Raw genomic sequence first — 22,727 nt, 5'->3', positions numbered from 1 at the left:
CTAGGGTTTGTTTACAACTGGCCTGCAGATACAGCTGGAAACCTCAAGCTAAGGTTGATAGTGCCTTTGAGGGAAAGAGAAGAAATTTCAAGGGGAAGGGTAAAGCTGAAGTGATAGTCATATTTGTATGGCTGTCCTTCCTATTATGGAGATTTCTCTTAAAAAACTTTCCCCTGGGAACATTTTATGACTTGTCTTATGAAAAAGAATCTTTTTTTGACAAGATGTTTCTAATATACTTGAAGTGAATGTGAAATGGGGTGGAGTGTACAAGAAGAGAAGATTTGGGTACCCCAATTTTCAGTTTTCATTGAACTTCTGCCACTGACTTCCTGTATGATTTTCTTTCTTTTTTTTTTTTTTTGGCATCTTATTCCTCTATCCACAAAATGGAAATATTAAGGAGTTTTTTCAGCCTTCCCAGAAATACTGGGAGAGAGAACCCAAATAGTAAGTGTTGCAAACTTCTGAAAAAGTAAACTGTGGAAATTTGAGGATTTATACCAACAGAATACTTAAGAAACTGTTTCCATTTGGGGTTCTCTAACAGGAATCAAAATAAAGAGACCAGATGATGAGGGTAAAGGTTCATTTGCTTGGAAACTGTCTTCCAGTAAGGCTTGGTCTTTGAGCTGAAGGCTATTGATGGGCAGTGCAGCATTTAGTATCTTCTCCAAAGCCTATAACCCATTTTTTTAGTGCTCCAAAATTATTTCTTTTGCTGCATTATTATTTCTTCCTGTTATCTTTGTGGGGTTTTCAGTAAAAGCACATCTTAACTCCAGGAAATAGCAAATCTATCAGGCTTAACTTTCTGCTACTTGAAGAGCCATCACCTGGTTGTCTGGCTGTATTGAGAGTTTAGGTTATATTTTTATTCACAATGGTATCATAATACCACAAAGACATGTAAGTGTCCCTGCCACTGCTGGCCTAATAAACTTGCTGAGTAATAAAGAAATGAATCAGTGGATGACTTGAATTAAAATAATTCAAAATTATTTTATGATGGTCTTCTTTATCCAGAGAAAGCTGAAAGCCATCCCATTTATAGCATAAATCAATGAAGCTCAGAAACCACAATTCAGAGCTATTCTGAAACCATTCAGAAACTCGGCATCTTCCCTGGGTTTTCTATTAGCTTAAGTTAATAAATGTTCTCTACCATATTCCACTTCAATTACAATGATTCCTTCCAAAATTTGGTCTTCAAAAACGTCACTCTCCAGATTCATTTCCCAGAATCCCTGAACAACCTGATTCATGTTCTTATATGATCTTGTACTTAAAATTTTTTAGGCAATGAGAAATGCATAATTTTATCAATTTTTTAAGTTTCCTAATGACCTCTTTTGAGAATTGTTGTACAATTGATATACAAGTCTCCCTATTTACCTTGTCAAGCTTTTAGGGCTCTCTGGGAATCAAACTGAAGCCGGTACAGGAAAGATGTAATGCATGAGTGCCATCATTTAAAACCTGTTTGAAGTAAACTAAATAGGTGTGTGGAGAGAAGGGACACTTCACCTTCTGAACTTATTAATAGCAACTTATTGATAGTGCTCTGCAACTCATTGGTTACCCATGGTTTATGGAAACATCTTATTCTAGTTCACTCTTTCCAGGCTTGCAAAGTTCATAGTTCTTTTATGTATATTGAAACATTCTGGCATAAATATATTCAGGAAGAAAATTGTAATTTCCTACTTGATCCAAAATATTCATTATGAGAAATGTGGCAAACAGAACGCCTGGCTAAGTAATATAAACTATAATACTGAACCACAGAGTGGAATAACATTCTCTGTGTTTATTGCACAAGATTAATCAACTGCTCCAGACTCTCTTAAACAAGAGAGGGAGACAGACAAAGAGGTGAACAGAGGAAGTTGGGCAAGAAAACTTCCCTTTTGTTAATGCCTTGTAGAGAAGCAATTCCTTCATTTCTTTGAGGCTCTTTGTGGAATACTGATAGCCCCACCTTTGCTTCAGTCGAAGTGTTCTGATCACCAGAAATGATTCATCTTTATGGGCAACACAGGGGGGCAAAAAAGTTTAAAAGACCTTACAAGCTCAAATATACCACCATTTCTTGATGGGAAAAATGAATCTTACAAAGATAAACCACTTCAAGCATTTCATGCAAAGGCATAAAGTATCTACAGCAGGCTCTAGAGAAAGCAACATCACCTTCCTCTCTCAGTGGCTGATGTATGGACAAGACACTCTTATCTCTGCTAGAATTCTTCTGTCAAGTGGCCTAACACCTGGGAATGGAGAGAAGAGTGTTCTCTGTGAGGGTTTAAACCTTTCAGGAAAGAGAAGCAGCTTGCTCTAGCATGTAAGCCTAGGGAGTCTTCAGAGTCTGCCACTAGACATCCATTCCTGCTCCCTTCAGGGCTGTTACTCCTATGCTAGGTTCCACGGCCAGCCAGTTCCTGGTAGGGTCTGCTCATCTAAGCCAAGCTAGAGAGTTAAACCATTCCTTTGATTTTACAGCTAAGGTTCTCAACTTATAGGAAGGGTTAACAGTTACCTTGGAATTTATCCAAGATACAGATTTTTTTAATCCTATACCACCAAAATTTGATTCAAGAGAGGCTCATGACTGCATTTATAACAAGTATATCCATGTCATTACAATAAAAATGGTTTATGGTTCTCATTCTTGGGAAAATTCTTGCCAGTGCTTTGTAACTCAGGTCATTTGGGCTAAAGGGGGTCCAGTTATTAAGACGGCCAAAAGCATATTCTCAAAGACTGCCCTTGGAGAAGAAAAAGGGTGTGGTGTGAGCAGCTTTATATAGTGCCTAAATCCAAAGAGTGTTCGGGGGAAATCTTGTTACTTGAAGCTGCTGATGCTAAGTCACTTCAGTCATGTCCGACTCTGTGTGATCCCATAGACGGCAGCCCACCAGGCTCCCCTGTCCCTGGGATTCTCCAGGCAAGAACACTGGAGTGGGTTGCTATTACTTGAAGCTAGATAGATACATTTTCAGATGGGACTTTTATGTGAAACACATGTCCTTAACTGGGGAGTGTGCCTTTACTTTCAGTGAGATCTTAACAAAGAATTTTAAGTAGAGTACATAAAGTCAAGATTATTTTAAATATGATAAGCCCTAAGGTCTGATGAAGATGATTTTAGGGATCCTACTCTGCCTGCCATTGTATTCACTTTTTCCCCAAAGGAAACACAAAAAGATAGTCTTGATAATTATATACCTTTAGTCATAGGCATTTCAGGACAGCCTATTGCTTATAATTGGAAAGTGAGAAACTCTTCTTGCTCTAGAATCTCTGCTTTCAGACATGCTTGGCATGCCTGGTAACCACAGAATCACAGAGCAACTGACTGGATGATGGTTTAAAAAATTGTGTTCTCATTATTTGATGTCCTGAAGCTTTCTGTGATGTCCTTTGATTGTTTTTCATTATTTGATCTTGACTGACTGAAAAGTGTCTGGATTTCTTCTAGGAGCAAATTTCTGAATGGGATTGAGATAGAGTGTATTAAGATTAAAGGATAATTAAAGGGGAGATTAGACCATCATCACTTAGAATAGTTTACTATTGATCAGACCAGCAGATATCGATAATAGCATTCACAGGAAAGTACTGAGACACTGTCCAACTTCTAAATTCACCAAAGGGGAAAAAACTATTCTGGGTCTATACTGAAGCCAAGCTTGGTGTTCCGAGAGAAAATGAATCAACAGCTAGGATATACACCCATTGGTAACTTTCCTAAATCTATTTCTCTCTCACAGAACCAAGAGCACAAATTCATGTAATGTTATAAATTATCGTGCAATTAATAATTAATCAAACATTTTTAAAGAACACAACCTTTTTAATTCCAGAAGTACCTTATCATCTTTAAAAAGAATCTTCTTATAATTATCACTCAGTTCCAAGGTATTTTGTTTTTTAGTTTTTTATTTTTATTTTTGTAGAAAGGTCTACTTACACTGACAACTCCAGACCATCTGAGCTTGAGAAGGAAATTTTTGAAACTCACAAAGCTGTGACATTGAAAAGGTCCACACATCTAAATTATTTTTTAGAGAATTAACCTAATCTGATTAAACATGAGTATTTGATAACAAAAGTTAATTGGAATTTGTTCAGTAAAAAACTAACTGCGCCCAGTTATACATCTTGCAGTTGTTGACGTTGTTCAGTCGCTCAGTTGTGTCTGACTCTTTGCGACCCCATGGACTGCAGCACGCCAGCCCTCCCTGTCTTTCACCATCTCCTGGAGCTTCTTCAAATTCATGTCCATTGAGTTGGTGATGCCATCCAACCATCTCATCCTCAGTCGTCCCCTTCTCCTCCTGCCTTCAGTCTTTCCCAGAATCAGGGTTTTTTCTAATTAGTCGACTCTTGGCATCAGATGGCCAAAGTACTGGAGCTTCAGCTTCAGCATCAGTCCTTCCAAAGAATATTCAGAATTGATTTCCTTTAATATTGACTGGTTTAATCTCCTTGCAGTCAAAGGAACTCTCAAGAATCTTCTCCAACACCGCAGTTAAAAAACATCAATTCTTCAATGCTCAGTTTTCTTCATGGTCCAACTTTTACATCCATACATGACCACTGGAAAAACCATAACTGACTAGACAGACGATTGTCACCAAAGTAATCTCTGCATTTTAGTACACTGTCTAGGTTTGTCATAGCTTTTCTTCCAAGGAGCAAGCATGTTTTAATTTCATGGCTGCAGTAGCCATTTGCAGTGATTTTTCAGCCCAAGAAAATAAAGTTTATCACTGTTTCCATTTTATCCCCATCTATATGCCATGAAGTGATGGAACCAGATGCCACAATCTTCGTATTTTGAATGTTGAGTTTTAAACCAGCTTTTTCACTCTCCTCTTTCACCTTCATCAAGAGGTCTTAGTTCCTCTTCACTTTCTGCCATAAGGCTGGTATCATCTGCGTATCTGAGGTTATTGATATTTCTCCCAGGAATCTTGATTTCAGCTTGTGCTTCATCCAGCCCAGCATTTTGCATGATGTATTCTGCATATAAGTTAAATAAGCAGGGTGACAGTATACAGCTTGGCATACTCCTTTTGCAATTTGGAACCAGTCTGTTGTTCCATGCCCAGTTCTGACTGTTGCTTCTTGACCTGCATACAGATTTCTCAGGAGGCAGGTAAGGTACTCTGGTATTCCCATCTCTGTAAGAATTTTCCACAGTTTGTTGTCATCTACACAGTCAAAGGCTTTTGCATAGTCAATGAAACAGAAGTACATGTTTTTCTGAAATTCTCTTGCTTTTTCGATGATCCATAGGATGTTGGCAATTTGATCTCTGGTGCCTCTGCCTTTTCTAAATCCAGCTTGAGCATCTGGAAATTCTCGCTTCATGTACTGCTGAGGCCTGGCCTGGAGATATTGAGCATTACTTTGCTAGCATGTGAAATGAGTGCAACTGTGTGGTAGTTTGAGCATTCTTTGGCATTGCCCTTCTTTGGGATTGGAATGAAAACTGACCTTTTCCAGTCTTGTGGCCACTGCTCAGTTTTCCACACTGGCTGGCATATTGCATGCAGCACTTTAGCAGCATCATCTTTTAGGATTTAAAAAAGCTCAACTGGAATTCCATCACCTCCACTAGCTTTGTTCGTAGTGATGCTTCCTAAGGCCCATTCAACTTCACACTCCGAGATGTCAGGGTCCTGATGAGTAATCACACCATCATGGTTATCTGGGTTATTAAGATCTTTTTTGTATAGTTATTCTGTGTATTCTTGCCACCTCTTCTCAATATCTTCTGCTTCTGTTAGGTCCTTACCATTTCTGTCCTTTACTGTGCCCATCCTTGCATGAAATGTTCCGTTGGTATCTCTAATTTTCTTGAAGAGATCTCTAGCCTTTCCCATTCTATTATTTTCCTATATTTCTATGCATTGTTCACTTAAGAAGGCTTTCTTATCTCTCCTAGCTCTTCTTTGGAACTCTGCATTCAAATGGGTATATCTTTCCTTTTCTCCTTTGCCCATAGTTTCTCTCCTTTTCTCAGCTATTTTTAGGCCTCTCAGACAACCATTTTGCCTTTTTGCTTTTATTTTTCCTAGGGATGGTTTTGATCACTGCCTCCTATACAATGTCAAGAACCTCCATCCATAGTTCTTCAGGTACTCTATCAGATCTAATCCCTTGAATCTATTTTTCACTTCCACTGTATAATCATAAGGGTTTTGATTAAGATCATATGAGAAAGGCCTAGTGGTTTTCCCTACTTACTTCAATTTAAGTCTGAATTTTGCAATAAGGAGTTCATGATCTGAGCCACAGTCAGCTCCTGGTCTTGTTTTTGCTAACTGTATAGAGTTTCTCCATCTTCAGCTGCAAATATAATCAACCTGATTTTAGTATTGACCATCTGGTGATGTCCATGTGTAGAGTAGTCTCTTGTGTTATCAGAAGAGAGAGTTTGCTGTGACCAGTGCGTACTATTGGCAAAACTCTGTTAGCCATTGCCCTTCTTCATTTTGTACACTAAAGCCAAACTTGCCTGTTACTCCAGATATCTTTTGATTTGCTACTTTTGCATTCCAGTCCCCTGTGATGAAAAGGACACCTTTTTTGGTGTTAGTTCTAGAAGGTCTTATAGGTCTTCATAAGCTAAGTCACTTCAGTCGTGTCTGACTCTGTGCGACCCCATAGACGGCAGCCCACCAGGCTTCCCCGTCCCTGGAATTCTCCAGGCAAGAACACTGGAGTGGGTTGTCATTTCCTTCTCTGATGCATGAGAGAGAAAAGTGAAAGTGAATTCGCTCAGTTGTATCTGACTCTTGGCGACCCCATGGACCGCAGCCTACCAGGCTCCTCCATCCATGGGATTTTCTAGGCAAGAGTACTGGAGTGGGGTGCCATTGCCTTCCCCACTAGGTCTTCATAGAACCGTTCAAATTCTTAGGCATTAGTGGTTGGGGCATTGACTTGGATTACTGTGATACCGAATGGTTAGCCTTGGAAATGAACTGAGATGATTGTCATTTTTGACATTGTACCCAAGTACTGCATTTTGGACTCTTTTCTTGACTATGCCAGCTAATCCATTTCTCCCAAGGGATTCTTACCCACAGTAGTAGATATATAGATCATCTGAATTAAATTCGCCCATTCCAGTCCATTTTAGTTCACTGATTCCTAAAATGTGATGCTCACTCTTGCCATCTCCTGTTTGACGACTTTCAGTTTATCCTGATTCATGGACCTAACATTCCAAGTTCCTATGCAGTATTGTTCTTTACAGCATCGGACTTTACTTTCACCACCAGACACATCCACAACTGGGTGGTGTTTTCACTTTGGCTCAGCCTCTTCATTCCTTCTGGAGTTATTTCTCTGCATATTGGACACCTACTGACGTGGGGAGTTCATCTTTCAGTTTCATATCTTTTTGCTTTTTCATACTTTTTATAGGGTTCTACATCTTGGAATTGGCTAAATTTTTGCCCCTCCTCAGCATACTGTAAATACATTCATGCACCCATACTAATTCATTCATTTAGTTTGAAATTGCATTATGTCATCTAGAAACTTTATTTCAATAGCACAGTTTTGTCTGAGGAGCTGGCAAATTCAAATATAAAAATAGATGATCCTGGATTGAGAAGATTCCCTGGAGGAGGGGATGGCAACCCATTCTAGTATTTTTTTTGCTTCCCTGGTGGCTCAGCTGGTAAAGAATCCACCTGCAATGTGGGAGACGTGGGTTCAGTCTCTGGGTTGGGGAGATCCCCTGGAGAAGGGAAAGGCTATCCACTTCAGTATTGTGGCCTGGAGGATTCCATGGACTATATAGTCCATTGGGTCGCAGACAGTTGGGTACAACTGAGAGACTTTCACTCACTCATTCACTCACCCTAAGAGTACCCGTAATGGCAAATGAAATAATACACCCAGTTCCATTTTTGTAGTAATATGAGGTTCAAAGCTGTCTTTCTGCTCTGTTATTTCTTTCCTTCATTGACTTGCCCATTACAGAGCAAAATTCCCTTTTGCAACCCACTATTTTTCTAGAGGATTAAGAGATATAAAAATGCTTTTCAAAATACAAATCTTATTTCAGCTACTATTATGACTGAGTAGAACTACAAAACCTTTTCCTAAATAAAGATGAGATATGGTGGTCATTGAAGGTGAAGCTGCATTTACTTTAATACGCAGTGGTTTGATTCATCATACTTAACTGAGAATAAAACCACATCCAGCCTTCAATCACAATTCTCCATGATAGGTTTCATTTATTTCAAAAGGACTGAACTCAATTCTTGTAAACTGCTCTGTGGCATTTCTGGATCTGTGCCTGAAAGCTCTGATGTAGCAGGTTCCAAACTCAATTCCACATGCAAAAGCACCCTTGTGTAAAAGCAGCCAAGATGATGGCCTTAGTGTTGTGATTGAGGAGATATTAGCACAGCTCCTTGACTTCAGAATATGTGCTGCCATCCTCCTTTCCAATATACATTCTGAAAACACATAGACTGGGGAGATTGTTTTTTTTAATACCCATAAGGAGCCTGGCACTTTGAGTCATTCACTAATCTATGTTTATCTTGCCTGCTTATACACAAGACTGAAAGTCATTCACTGATAAAGATGAACCCTGATGGGATATTATTTCCTAATACCTCAGTAATAATGTTGCCTTGATCTAACAGTAGTCTACCATTAAACTTTTTGAATAGGTAACACCTGCACATAATTTAAAAATAAATAATCAAAAGTATTCAATAAAAAGTCTAGTTCCCTTTGCCCAGCTGACCACCACTCTTCCAACCCACATAATCACAGCTATTTGTTTCTAACATGTTTTTCCAGAATTATCTTACGTGTAAGGTTAAATATATACATAGGTTATTCATACTTATTTTTTACAAAAGAGTAGCTTACTATATACACCATGCTGCACCTTGCTTTTTTTGCTTCAGTATATGTTAAGAGAACATTCCATCAGTGTATAGAGAACATTCTCACATGTTTTTAATAATGTAGAGAAGTCAACTGAATTTAATCAATTCTCTACTAACAGTTGAGATTGCTCCTCTTGTATTTTTACTAACACTGCTAGAATAAATAATTTGACACATAGATCATTTTGCACACTTGCAGCTGTAACAGTTGGACAAATTCTTAAATGCAGGATTATGGGGCAAAAGATATATATATGTATATATGTGTGTGTGTATGTGTATACTACATGCAAGTATATATATGTGTGTATATGTGTATTATATTGGAGAAAGGCATGTCAACCCACTCCAGTAATACTTGCCTAGAGAACCCCATGGACAGAAGAACCTGGCAGGCTACAGTCCATATTGTCCGCACAGAGTCGGACCTGACAGAAGCAACTTAACATGCCCTAATGCATGTGCGTTATATGCATGTCTATATGTGTACATGTATATATGTGTGCTTAGTCGCTCAGTCATGTCCAACTCTGTGACTCCATGGACTATAACCCGCCAGGCTCCTCTGTCCAGGCAGACTACTGGAGTGGGTTGCCATGCCCTCCTCCAGGGGATCTTCCCAACCCAGGGATCAAACCCTGGTCTCCCACATTTCAGGTGGATTCTTTACCATCTGAGCCACCACGGAAGCCCAAGAATACTGGAGTGGGTAGCCTATCCCTTCTGCATGGGATCTTCCCAACCCGTGAATTGAACCAGGTGTCTCTGTATTGCAGGTGGATTTTTTACCAGCTGCACTACCAGGGAAGCCCTGGCATATATATATATACACATACATATATATGTGTGTGTGTGTGTGTATATATATGTGTGTGTGTGAATATGTGTATGCATATATATGTAATTTTAATAATCTTTGCTAAATTCCTCTTAGTGGAGACGATATCAATTTATCTTTCCACAAGCAACATATGACAATCTGGTACCCCATATCCTTGCCATAGTTATCAAGTTTTAGGATTCCTGCCAATCTGATAGATGAAAAAAATGTATCTGATTTAATTTGAAATTAACATTTGTCTCACTAACAATGAAGTTGAGCATTTTCAAATTTAGCAGTCATTTGTATTTCAGGGAAGTATCTGTTCATATCCTTTTGTCTATTTTTCTGTCAGATTGCTAGTCTTTTCCTTACTGATTTCCAGGAGTTCATTTTATTTTAGGGAGATTAGTCTTTTTTTAATAAATTGCAAATATTTTCCCCAGTTTGTCCTTTTGAGCTTGTTCATGATAATTTTCTGCCATGCAGCAATTTTTTTGTTTATTTTCTTGCTTTCATTTTTGAACAAATCAGTCTTTCATTTCATGGACTTGAATCATAATTTAAAAGATCTTTGTAACTTCAAAATAATAAAAGAATTATACTTCCCTCTACTTTTTCATGATTTAGTTTTAAACTTAAGCACATTAGGCTGTTAGTTTAAGTACATTAGGCATGCTGCAGTCCCTAGGGTTGCAAAGAGTCAAACATGACTGAGCGACTGAACTGACATTAGGCTACTACCCTGTTATGTGATATAAAGTATATATCTAGTTTCATTTATTTTTCCAGATGGTTACACAGATGTGTTTTCATAAATGTTTAGAGATACCATTTTATTATATACTATATTTCATGTACATTCTGTTTCTTAGCTTTATATTTCTACTGTTCAATTTTTCTACTCATGTGTCAGCATCATTATGTTTTAATTATTGAGGCTTTATGATGTTTTGATATTTGATGTTAACATTTGCCCTCATTTCTCATCTTTGCCAGAGTTTTACTGACAAAATTTAGGTATTTATTCTTTTACATTAATTTTAACATCATGTTTCCAATTAAAAATTGATATTTTTGTTGTTTTTATTGAATTATGTTAAATTTACAAATTATATTATGAAGTATAAGCATAGTTTTTAGGCTAAAACTTTTTATCCAAGATCATGTATTTTTCCATTTATAAAAATATTCTATTATTTATTAATGTTTTTAGGGTTTATCTTTATCAGTTAACACTTGATTATAAATGTATTTCTAATTTTACTATTTCTTATTGAAAATGGGATTTCTTCCCTTACAGATTCCAGTAGGATGTTATTTGGATACATGAAATAACATGTGTATAGTTTCAATATATTGATTTGTGCCTTACTACTTTACTAAATCATCTTATTTTTTGTAATTAATGTTAGAGTTAATTCTCTTGAAAATTTCATGTGTTAATCATACTGTCTGCAAACAATGATAGTTTTATCTCCTCTTTTCCAATTGTAATACCTTAAATTCCTTTCTGTTATCTAATTATGTTGTATAGTAGCTCCATTCCAATATTCAAGAAAAGTGATACTAGGTGTTCTTGCTGTTTTCACCACTTCATATGACACATACTCTCTACATGATTTATTGCTTCTGGCGTCGACCATGATCACCCGGCTGAGGTCGGTCAGTCAGTCGGTTCAGTCGCTCAGTCGTGTCCGACTCTTTGAGACCCCATGAACCGCAGCACGCTAGGCCTCCCTGTCCATCACCAACTGCTGGAGTCTACCCAAACCCATGTCCATTGAGTCGGTGATGCCATCCAACCACCTCATCCTCTGTCATCCCCTTCTCCTCCTGCCCTCAATCTTTCCTAGCATCAGGGCCTTTTCAAATGAGTCAGCTCTTCACATCAGGTGGCCAAAGTATTTGTAAAATCTCTCCTCTAAATGACTCTTCTAACCTCTTTTTCATATGACCCTCTTTGGAAGGAAGTCTTTATGTGTAGACCACACCTCTCTGAGAGTTAAGTATCTACATAAAATATTTGGAATTTTTCTGCATAGATTTGTCTCTTCTCCATAGTTATTTATGTATTTACTTATTTATCCAATCATTTATTTCCATCAATATGGCCCCATGAATATTTATTCTACTCATTGTTCACATTTCAGTATTACTTTATTGCATAGCTCAAATTGTTCCAGCTTTAATCATTGGGTGCTCTTTCAGTTGGCTTCTGCATCCCTCTGACAAACCTCAATTAATATGGGTTTTTGTTTGTTTTTTGAGCATTTCCATGCTTTCTGACACAATAGTATGCTCCTGGCCCATATCATATTTTCCCTGTCACATTCCAAGGACAGACATATCTCTAAGGATTTATGGTTCCTTTTACTAGAGAATAGTTTTAGAAACCAGGAGCTGAGTGATTGCATTTCTTGCTCCTAGTATAATTGCATCTAGGCCCTCCCAGTTGACAGAGTAAGAAAACCAATACTAATGTGTATATGCACAGACCTATGAATAGTTCTTTTATGTAACTATATTTATAGATATTAAGCTAAATAGCTACAACTCTAATCCATTACCATATAGATCATTCTAGGCTGTTCCCCGTGGTTATAAGTAAACTCTCACTCCAATACTGAGAAACCTACTTCCCACCATCCATCATCCATTTAATCCACTGTTCCATTTTAGTAGGATCAGAATTGTTAACCATTAACCCTATAGGAAGCCACTTTGTCAAACAGAGCATGATGCTTACATACAGTTTATTTTGCCTATAGGTTATAGACTCCGTTCATTTCCAAAGTTACTTGTGTCAGTATCTTTTCCCTCACCTCCTTCAGTGAAACTATTTCATAAATGTGTTACATAGTAGATTGCTGTCATATTCTGCATTCCATCTTGTGATTTCATGAGCCTCTAAGTGATTTTTTAATTGCATACATTAAGGTTTATTCTTTGTGCTCTGAAGTTCTATGTGTTTTGACAAATGTGTAGTGTCTTATAACCATAATCACAATGTAATACAGAATAGTTTCACTGCCTTAAAATATCGCCTAATCACCAATTCAACTTCCTCTACCTTCTCCCAGACCCTGGAAACTACTGAACTTTTCACTGTCTCTTTTGTTTACTTTTTTAAGAATTTCATATAATTGGAATCATACAGTATGCAGTCTTTTTAGATTGGTTTTTTTTCATTTAGCAATATACATGTAAATTTCATACATGTCTTTGAGTATGTTGATACCTCATTTATTTTGATCACTGAATAGTATTTCATTGCATGGATGTATCTGGCTTATCCATTCACCTATTGAAGGACACCTTGGGTGCTTCCAGTTTTGTCATTGATGAACACCTGCTATAATGTTGCCAATTAGATAAGTAAATACCTAAAAGTACAATTGCTGGATCATATGTAAAGTCTATGTTTAGCTTGTAAGAGCTGCGATTAGATCTTCCAAAGTAGCTGCATCATTTTCCACACCTGTTAAGCAATGAATGAAAGTTTCTGTTTTTCCACACTACCAACCGGTATTTCCAGTTTTTTGTTTGTTTGCTTAGCTATTCTAATAGCTGCATGGTGGTATTTCATTGTTGCTTAAATTCACGATTTTTTAATGATAAATGACACTGAGCATCTTTCATCCGTGCCATCCTTAGATCTTCTTTGGACAGATGTCTGTTCGGATGTTCTGCCCAAGTGTTAATTATGTTGCTTGCTTGTTTTTGTTGTTGGTCATATTCTTATTTCAATATATCTCCTCCCAATATTTTTTACAACGATCATTAAAAATGATAATTATTTGTACCAAAGTCTTTATTATGCCTATTTTCTTAGTTCCTGACACAAAATTAGACTCTTCCAGATAATAGTGTTTTCAGGCCCAATTCTAGATTTAGTTAACTAAAAACACAGAAAATTTAGGGAAGATTAGGAGCCTAAGAGAAAAATCTTTTAGCAATGATGAAAGGCACTGAGTAGAATAAGCTTAAAAATTATGAAATAATGTCTCTGTTTCTAAGAGCCACTAGAGACCAAACAGCTCTGACACTGAACTTATGTTATCAATGAGGACTTTGCCTTTCTCCCTTGAAGAGCACTTTCTTGGGCTCATATTTGCTGGTATTTCACTGCGAGTGATTAAGAAGAATATCAGTGCTCCACTGAAGAGCTCTAAGATGAGTAGGCCTGCCGGCAAAGCACAGGTGCACACCTCACGTGTAATTCCAGACCATGAAGGCACTTTAGAGTCATCTGGGGAGATTTGAAATACTGATGCCCGAGTCCCAGCCCAGAGATTCTGATTCTTACTTAGTCAAGGTAGCAGGAATTGTAAAAGTTAATACGCAGCCAGGTTTGGGAGTCACTGCTTTCAGACAGGCTTTCCAACCTGATAAACTTTCTTCATTCAGCACATAATTGGTACTGGAGTCACTAGAGAAATGGGATGATCCCAAAGGAAAAGAAGCTCATGACAGAGAGGACATCCTTAGGAGTCTAGCCAGGTGTCATATAAGAAAGTCAAAATCATACTGGCACAGTATCAAGAAGAATATGAACTACCGTGGCATTTTAGCATTTTGTGAGCTTAACTACAAAATAATCCTTTTAGAAACTTCAGTTATTCTTTAACAGATGATTGAAGTAGAGTGATAATATTCAAGAACTGGAGGTAACAAATCATCAAGCTTTTAATCAAGGTACAGGGAGAAATAGACCCATTTTATTAGAGATAGATTTCTTTGAATCAATTTCTCAACATTTTTGTGTGTGTTCTGTTTTTCTGCATGTTTTAAAGAACCTAATTTTGATGAAACTGTATAAATCATTGAATGTTACCAAACCATTAAGTTCAATTTGTGGTTCATCTCACTATCTTGAAGCAGGAAGAAAGTACCATTTCTATTTTTGAATGTATCTTCCTTAATGGCTAGTGAATTTCAGTGAAAATTAATTCACTTGATGTGGTTAAATGTTATGTGAGAAAAATTTTAACAAACTGTCTTAAAATATGATCAACTCACTGTCTTTCATAATCCCATCTGCCCAGAACTTGCTTCTTCTCCTAACTAGCCAATAGAACCACTGCTTTATGTTCTTCTATGACAACTATGGTTCCCAAATTTTCTATTACATAATTTAAATAGAAATTCTACAGTAGCCTTTTTAACTCTTAGTCCTTTATCAAAATAAGCTTTCTTGGACAAAAAGAAATAGTAATAAGGAAGTTATTAACTAGTATCTAGGTCAAGGCTGAGAGAGAGAGAGAAAACCAGTAAGGAAAGAGGTTTTCATTCATTTTAGTAAAGTTTTAACATATCTCTTCTTTACCTAGCAGAGTGTTTCCCTCTCTGTATTTTCCCTATTATTAAAGAAATTGAATGCATTCACATATGTTCTCATTGCTTACATTACTAAAATTATTTACATCAACTTATTTTATTGTTTTACTCTCACTTTATTTCCTTATATTTTTCAAACTTCCCTGACATCTGTTGGATCAATCTTGATTGTTGCTGTATTTTTTCTGTTTAGTTTTATTTTCTAGTCTTTGATATTTTAATGCACACATTAAATTAATATCTAGCACGTTAGCTCCTCTATTATTCTGCTAAATGATACAAGAATCAGTCCTTCCAATGAACAGCCAGGACTGATCTCCTTTAGGATAGACTGGTTGGATCTCCTTGCAGTCCAAGGGACTCTCAAGAGGCTTCTCCAACACCACAGTTCAAAAGCATCAATTTTTTGGTGCTCAGCTTTCTTTATGGTCCATTTCTCACATCCATACATGACTACTGGAAAAACCATAGCTTGACTAGCTGGACCTTTGTCAGCAAAGTAATGTCTCTGCTTTTTAATATGCTGTCTAGGTTGGTCATAGTTTTTCTTCCAAGGAGCAAGCATCTTTTAATCTCATGGCTGCAGTCACCATCTGCAGTGATTTTAGAGCCCAAAAAAAAGAAGTCTCTCACTGTTCCCATTTCTCATCAATAGTTTCTATTTTAAAAATTTACTGTTTTCCTTTATTTTGTGCTCTTGCTGCTGTGTTTGTCTCTTAACTCATGTCTTTCTCTGTTTGTTTTCCCTAAGAACAGCTTCTAGTTCTTTCACAGTGTCTAATTCTTTTGAGACTGTCAGATGAAATAATGCTTTGGAGCCTATAATAGTTTCCTGTTGCTGCTAGAACAAATTACCATAAACTTAGCTACTTAAAATAACAGAACTTTATTACCTCACAATGCTGGAGGGTAGAAGTCTAAAATGGGCCTACAGGCCTACACTCCTTCTGTAGGTTCCAGGAGAGAATCCCATGTCCTTACCCTTTCCATCACAGAGTCCATCCACATCCTTTGCCTCATGGCTCTCTTCCATCACCTTCAAAGGCAGCAGTGTAGCCTCTTCAAGTATCTGTGTCTCTGCATCTTCAGATAATTTGCTTTTGACCTTCTTGTGTTCCTCTTAAGGGACCTTGTGATTATATTTAACACCTACTTGAATAATCCACAATAATCCCCTCATCTTCAGATTTTTTTAATTTAATCATATCTGCATAAGGCTTTTGTGCCTATAAGGAAACATTCATGGATTTTGGGGATTAGGATGTATGTATCATGGTGGCCATTATTCAGCCTACCACAGTTCTTTTGCCCTAATGAGCATATCTTTTTTTGTAATCTCTTTTGTACATGAGAGATTGCCTGAATGTTCAGCACAATTTCAAAAGATACTTTTTCAAAATCTTGTATTTTATCTTAATATCTTCTTTTAGGATGTTACCGTGAACAGTGGAGCCATTCTGATGAGGAATTGATTTCCCTGTTACAATGATTGTCTTTGGTGCATGTTTTCAGATTCCATTAATGGAGGGGTGTGGGTCACCTGAACTTTTCCCTGTCCGTGCCTCACCCTCAGCTTTCCATTGTTCCTGGTCACTTCTGGAAAAGTTACCAGTCTGCAGTTTATTCACTTTTTCTTACTGTTAAACCAGTATTTCTTTAGCATTTCTTTATCCTAAGCAATAGCAGAAGGCTCCATGGACCTTCATTAAGGAAATCACTCAAAATATAGAATGCTATTGCATAACAGCTCCATTTCATCCTACAATGATTCACAGCCTTAGTTCTCTACTGGATTTAATCTTAATTGAAATCAAACAAATTTCACTTGGAGGACAAACTAGTTTTATTACATAGTTGCCCTTGATGTCCTACCATTAGGTTGCTTCATTTACATTACTTCCTAGTAAGAGCAAAGCAAATAATTCTCCCTGGTTTAAATAGTCTAACTTCTCAGAAATAAAATTATACACTCTCATGTAAAATTATACGTCTAATTCAGGATGTAGATATGATATAGATATAAACATCCAGCCATCAGTTTTAGTTTTTAAAAAAACTAATCTGTTTTTCACTTGTTTCATAATTTCTACAATATGGGTCAGTGTTTTGCACCCTGGATAAAGTTATGTGGAATAAAAATAGTATCTTTAAATATTATAACAGACTGTTTATATAGTAAGGTACACTTAATTTCAGACTGTGGTACAATCAACTAATCTTGTAATTATTTTCATTACAATAAAAATTAAAAAATGGCAAGGATAAAGAGTGCAATTATAGATGATGAGGTGTCATTGAATGCTTCTGGTCAGATCTTCTAGTATAAGGTAGTCTGCACTAATGCTGAAAAGTCCTTTTGAAAAGCATCCCCTTTACATTACATGGCTTCCCTCGTGGCTCAGATGCAAAGAATCTGTCTGCAATGCAGGAGACCTGGGTTAGGTCCTGGATCAAGAAGATCCCCTGGAGAAGGGAATGACTACCCACTCCGGTATTCTTGCCTGGAGAATTCCAGGGACAGAGAAGCCTGGTGGGCTATATAGTCCATGGGGTCGCAAAGAGTCAGACACAACTGAGCGACTCACTTTCACTTCCCTTTACATTATTAGAAATAAGTTAACTTAGACACTTAATCAAGCATTTGATTTTATGTGTGATTTGTGACCCTGATGTGTGGACCCTGAGTAAATGACTAAACCTGTCTGGACCTCTCATTTGCCATGTGTAGACTGCAAGGGCTCAATTAAGTCATCTTTTAAGATCCTTTCTGGTGCTATGACTTGGGGCAAAGCTAGCCAATAAAAGAAAAGATTATTTACTGCTTTCTGTGCTTCTCCTACTCTTCTCTATGACCTGTGATGGCTAAACCTAAGCCAGGGTCCCTTAAACCCGCCTCAGAATTGCATGATCTAGTTTCCTTCCCATTACATGGGTCTGTTTTTCCTCAGGTTACAGTTTCCTCTAAGGAGAGTGGATTTTGGATACTCTACCAGCAGTATTTACACTGCAGGCCTGCATGAGAGTGGAGAAACGTTGTTGGATTCCCTTCCTTCTCTACCTTCTCCCTCCCAAATTTGACCTTCCGTTTCTTAGAGGTACACTAGGAAGAAGCAATTTTATTGCCACTTGAATTGTCCCAACCAAGTGAATGGAGAGTTAGGTTGAGCTCTGCTTAGGGTCCTGAGGTTCCCTTGGGCTTTGCTGTGGCTAAATCATGGCAATGTTTATAGATTTCAAAAAGATCAAAGGAACACAAAACTGCACTGCTTTCAAATTATTTCAAGAATGAGTTCTCCATGATGGACTTTCAGGGTAATAATGGGTTAGTAAGGGGAGCAGACGTAAGACATTTGAAGCTCTGATTTGAAGCTTGGAAGCACTTGAGAGGAACAGAATTGGTCCAAACTGGAATGACCTGAAGATAACCTGGAAAGGCCAGAGATGAGATCAGCAAGACAGAGTCCATGCGAGGACAAGATCATCAAGACCTAGAACATAGAGGAGGTTAGAAATGGTTACTCAGGAGTTGCTTTATAAGGCTTCTGAAAATTCTGCAAGTATGCACTTTTTATAAAGTTGTGAGTTTCTTTTGGTTCATGGTTTAATGGAATTAAAATTATTTTATTAGATTTATTTATATAGTATGGCAACCCTTTGCCTAGTATATGCTTTCTGAATATAATTCCAGTTTATTCCGTGCCTTTGAGAGCAAAGGCACGGAATAAACTGTCTTTTACTATCAAAATTATAATTTTATGTATTAGTATTTGTATTTTCTATTTCAGTCTGTGACTTTGCTGCTGTGTTTAGTTATATACCAAATTCTTATATATCCTTGTGTTCCCTGATCTAACTATCTTGCTGCATCTTTGCCTGGTTTATAATCATTTTGTTCTCTTACATGGAAATTTCTCTGCAAAGGTAAATTTTTCTTACCGATTATTTTTCATCAAATTTTGTTGGTGTTTCCCTCAAACATATTACATATTTCAGGTAATGCTTAGAGTATTTTGATGTGTATATTTTAAAATATGTTCAGAGTTTAACTCAGTTCAAACTCAGTTAAAACCACTTATTAGTTCCGACTTGAAATAATAACATTTAAAAGAAAAATCAAATGAAGATAAGCGTAACCATATTCAGTGTTTCCTTTGCTAATCTGAAAGCCCTTATTATTTATTAATGAATGTGTTGTTTTACTTCCAGCAGAAGTATGCACAAATGGCCCTAAACGTTTCTCTACAACTAAACAGTTTACCACTTTCTGATAACCCAAATGTATACTAGTGTCTCACTGGTAGACTATTTGATGCCGCTGCTTTTGCAAAGCAATTATGTCATCAATGTGCTTATTTACAAGAAATTACATCCCACTGACAGCTTCATCCCCTGTGTTCTTCTGACATATCCACAAGGACAGTATTTCTGTTAGAATGAGGAGGCAGCTGTTTTACCTGACATAGTTTGAGATGTACAAAGAATATTTCTATAGAAAAATATCTCCTGTCTGGGGCCTTGTCCTTTTATGTGTGATACATTCCCTTCCTATAGCAGAGCCCATTGATTTCTCATAACTTAGTATGAATGAATGTACCATCTCACTTTTTCCCTGAGAAAACAGAAAGGATAAGAAGACAGTGAAAGCAGACAGGAGGAACAAAACTCTAAACTCATCTGCTTCATCATTTTGCCTGGTGGCAAAGCAGATTCAAGTTTTTCTTAAATTCCACAATCACCTATATCAACTTTGCACAAAACTTCCATTAGAGTTTGCATTTTTTATCCATTACTATTCTAGAATGAGGTATTTTTCTTTTCCGCTTTTGATGGGAATGTAAAATTTTTCAAGCTTCCTTGAAACAAGTGTATGAGTGAACTATAAGCTGAAAACTAGAACTCCTCTTGTATTTGGATATGAAATAATTGTTCTTCTTTTCCTTTTCAGTTTCTTCTTTGTGGCATATGTGGAATATTGTGCGCCAAAAAAAAATCTGGACTTGTCGTAAGTTTTTGCCATGTTTGTATTGTGCACTGAACTGTTTGAAATGTAAGAACTCAAAAAAGGAAATAATGACTAGCCAACTTTCATATCCTGAATCTTACTCATTTAGGATAAAAAGAAGACTGACAAATAAATTCCGACTTTTTTTTCTTTTCAAAGAAAACAATCAAGATTATTACAGACTGTGACAAAAGAAAAAGAAAAGCTTTGATATACTCTTTAAATACATGAATCTGCAACCCTTAATGACTGCTGTGGATGGAAGTCTCCACTTTTCGTTTATAGACTTCCAGACACAGGAATCCTTCACTGAGCTAAAAAAGACAGAGGTTGAATTCATGGGAAATTTAACTGTTTAGATATGGAAGTGAGCCTAAAGATCGCTGGCTTTGACTATGAAGTTCATTGTGCAAAGCAGCAAAACAGCTGTGTTGTTATAGTTGCAGTTAATTCCCAAAGATTTTTAAAATTTAATTTTATCTTATGACTATGAATGCGAATGTAAGCATTCTCAGAAGTTTTATGGTACTGTTTGTGTTTTGGGGGGTGCTCCCAGTTAACTCTGATGTAGACTAGAGAAGGATTCCAGCATGCTGAAGTATGGATTCCCCCTGTCTTTCATGACATTTTTTTGAGAATTAGAAAGTAGAAAAAAATCATGTTTATTTTACTGAGGACAATAGGAAATAACACAGGCCTTTATTAGTTGGCAAAATTAATATTGTACATGGACCCTAGAAAGTGGTCTTTGAGACTAAAAAAAGGAGAAGGCAAGGGAAGGGGTAATATGCAGTCCTTTATTTAACTCCTTTTTCTAATCATAGTTCTCTTAGTGAGGGTACCTATTGCAACAGAAAGGATGAAGCCCCCATTGCTTCAGAAATGCGAGGTGTGATTTTTAAAATTATCTTAAGGAAATGTTTAGACAGACATTTTTTGGAGGCTTGTGATTTGCATTTGTGATTCCCCCATCACTCTTTCCCATGGTTTTCTTACTTCCTACACTTTTTCTCTAACAAGACTCTCCATGGCTATATACTAACACTTTCTTGGAACATGGATAAAAGAAAATGAAAGAAAGGAAGGAAGGAGAGAAGGAACAAAAGAAAGGGGGAGGGAAGAAAGGGAAGCCCTTTAAAGCGGTTGGGGGGGCCTGTGGGGAGAGACATGTAAGTCAGCCTGGGCTGCTCTGACAAAGCACCATGGATTGGGAGGCTCACAAAGAACAGAAATTTATTTCTCACAGTTCTGGAGGCTGGAAGTCTCAAATAAAGGTGCTAGCACAGTTGGGTTCTAATAAGACTCTCTTCTGGGCTACAAATTTCTGGCTGTGTTCTCCTGGAATAGAGCTCTCTAGACTTTCTTAGAAAAGCATGGACCTGATTCCTGAAGCTCCAGTGTCTTGAACCTAATTATCTCCCAAAGGTCCTGCCTCCAAATACTGTAATACCAGGGCTTGGGCTTCAGCATAGTAAACTTTGAAGGGACACAAGTGCTCAATTCATAGAAGAAGAAAAAGGAAGTTGTTTTATTTTGTTTGTTTGTTTTTTGAAAAACGGGTGTTTCTTTTTTTTTTTTTTAAACAGATCTTCTGTTTTTCTAATTCTTTTATAAGTGATAAAAAAAATTATAAGATCTGAGTTTTTTAGAAACTACCATCTACTTTATCTTCCTGTACCATCTGGGGTTTCCATAGAGGACATTAACTGTCAAAGATTCTCTACCCTTTAATCAAATTGTGTGAGAATTCCTCCACTCCACATATCTCTAGTCTGGTAAGATTGAAAATAGTATATGGTTAAAACTTGGTACAGATTTTAACATTTTAATTCTTGAGTAAGAATGTTTTATCTGTACTTAATGAAGTGTCACACCCTTAAGGAATTACTGGCAATAACATAGGAGAGAGAGTGTTTTCCTGTAATAGTCCTTTAAGTTTGTTGTTTATTTTATTAATTAACAGTAATTATTAAAAGGCTAGAATGTAATATCTTTCCACATTTTCTGAGAATGGGTAAACACCAAAATATATTCCCAGGAAACAGCATGCCATTTGAATATACTTTAAAAGGAAATAGAACTGATTGATTCTACTTGAAATTGGGAGCTACAATTTCCCACTTGCGATGATTCATTTATTTGGTAATTGACATTTAGTGTTATATTTAATCAATTATTAAAAGATTATACTCATCCATCACTAGGTTTTCAGTTTTGGTGATAAGTACTGTAAGACTGACACAATCAGAAATGCTGAATTAAGTTAGAGAAACAGAACAAACTAGTAATTCTTTCTGCCCATCATGCTATATCACACACCCACGGTCTTACCCTTTGCTGGGAACTACATGCACTTAGCCTAGATTTTATGTTGTCAAGGAAGCCCTGTCTGAAACCCCCGACTGGGCTGAATTCCCCTCCTCTCTGCTCCAAGGGCAGCCTTTCATCCTTATTTCTTAATATTTGTCATACCACGTTGTGATGTTGGATCTTCTCTTAGACTGGACAGCAGTGTACTCAAGAGGAACAACTATGAGCTGTTCTTTCTTGTAATGACAACTGCTGCCTCATTCATGGCCTAATAGATGCTAGGTGCTCAGGAAGTGTCTGCTAAATTCAACTATCAACAGAA

General features: G+C 37.0%; 1 protein-coding gene across 5 annotated transcripts in view; it reads left to right on the top strand.

Moving 5' to 3' along the window:
• The window catches only part of TMEM196 (transmembrane protein 196), a 136,881-nt gene that overhangs the window by 105,814 nt on the left and 8,340 nt on the right, over window positions 1–22,727 (top strand). For all 5 annotated transcript variants that reach the window (XM_043872458.1, XM_043872457.1, XM_043872455.1 and 2 more), the window contains one exon: window positions 20,039–20,095. In XM_043872458.1, coding sequence (XP_043728393.1) covers window positions 20,039–20,095 — 57 coding nt within the window. The remainder of the gene's footprint in view (window positions 1–20,038; window positions 20,096–22,727) is intronic.

This window comes from Cervus elaphus, chromosome 18, assembly GCF_910594005.1.
Source record: "Cervus elaphus chromosome 18, mCerEla1.1, whole genome shotgun sequence".
NCBI classification, from domain to species: domain Eukaryota; kingdom Metazoa; phylum Chordata; class Mammalia; order Artiodactyla; family Cervidae; genus Cervus; species Cervus elaphus.
The sequence above is the reverse complement of the archived record's forward strand: the minus strand, read 5'-3'. Positions and strand labels throughout refer to the sequence as shown.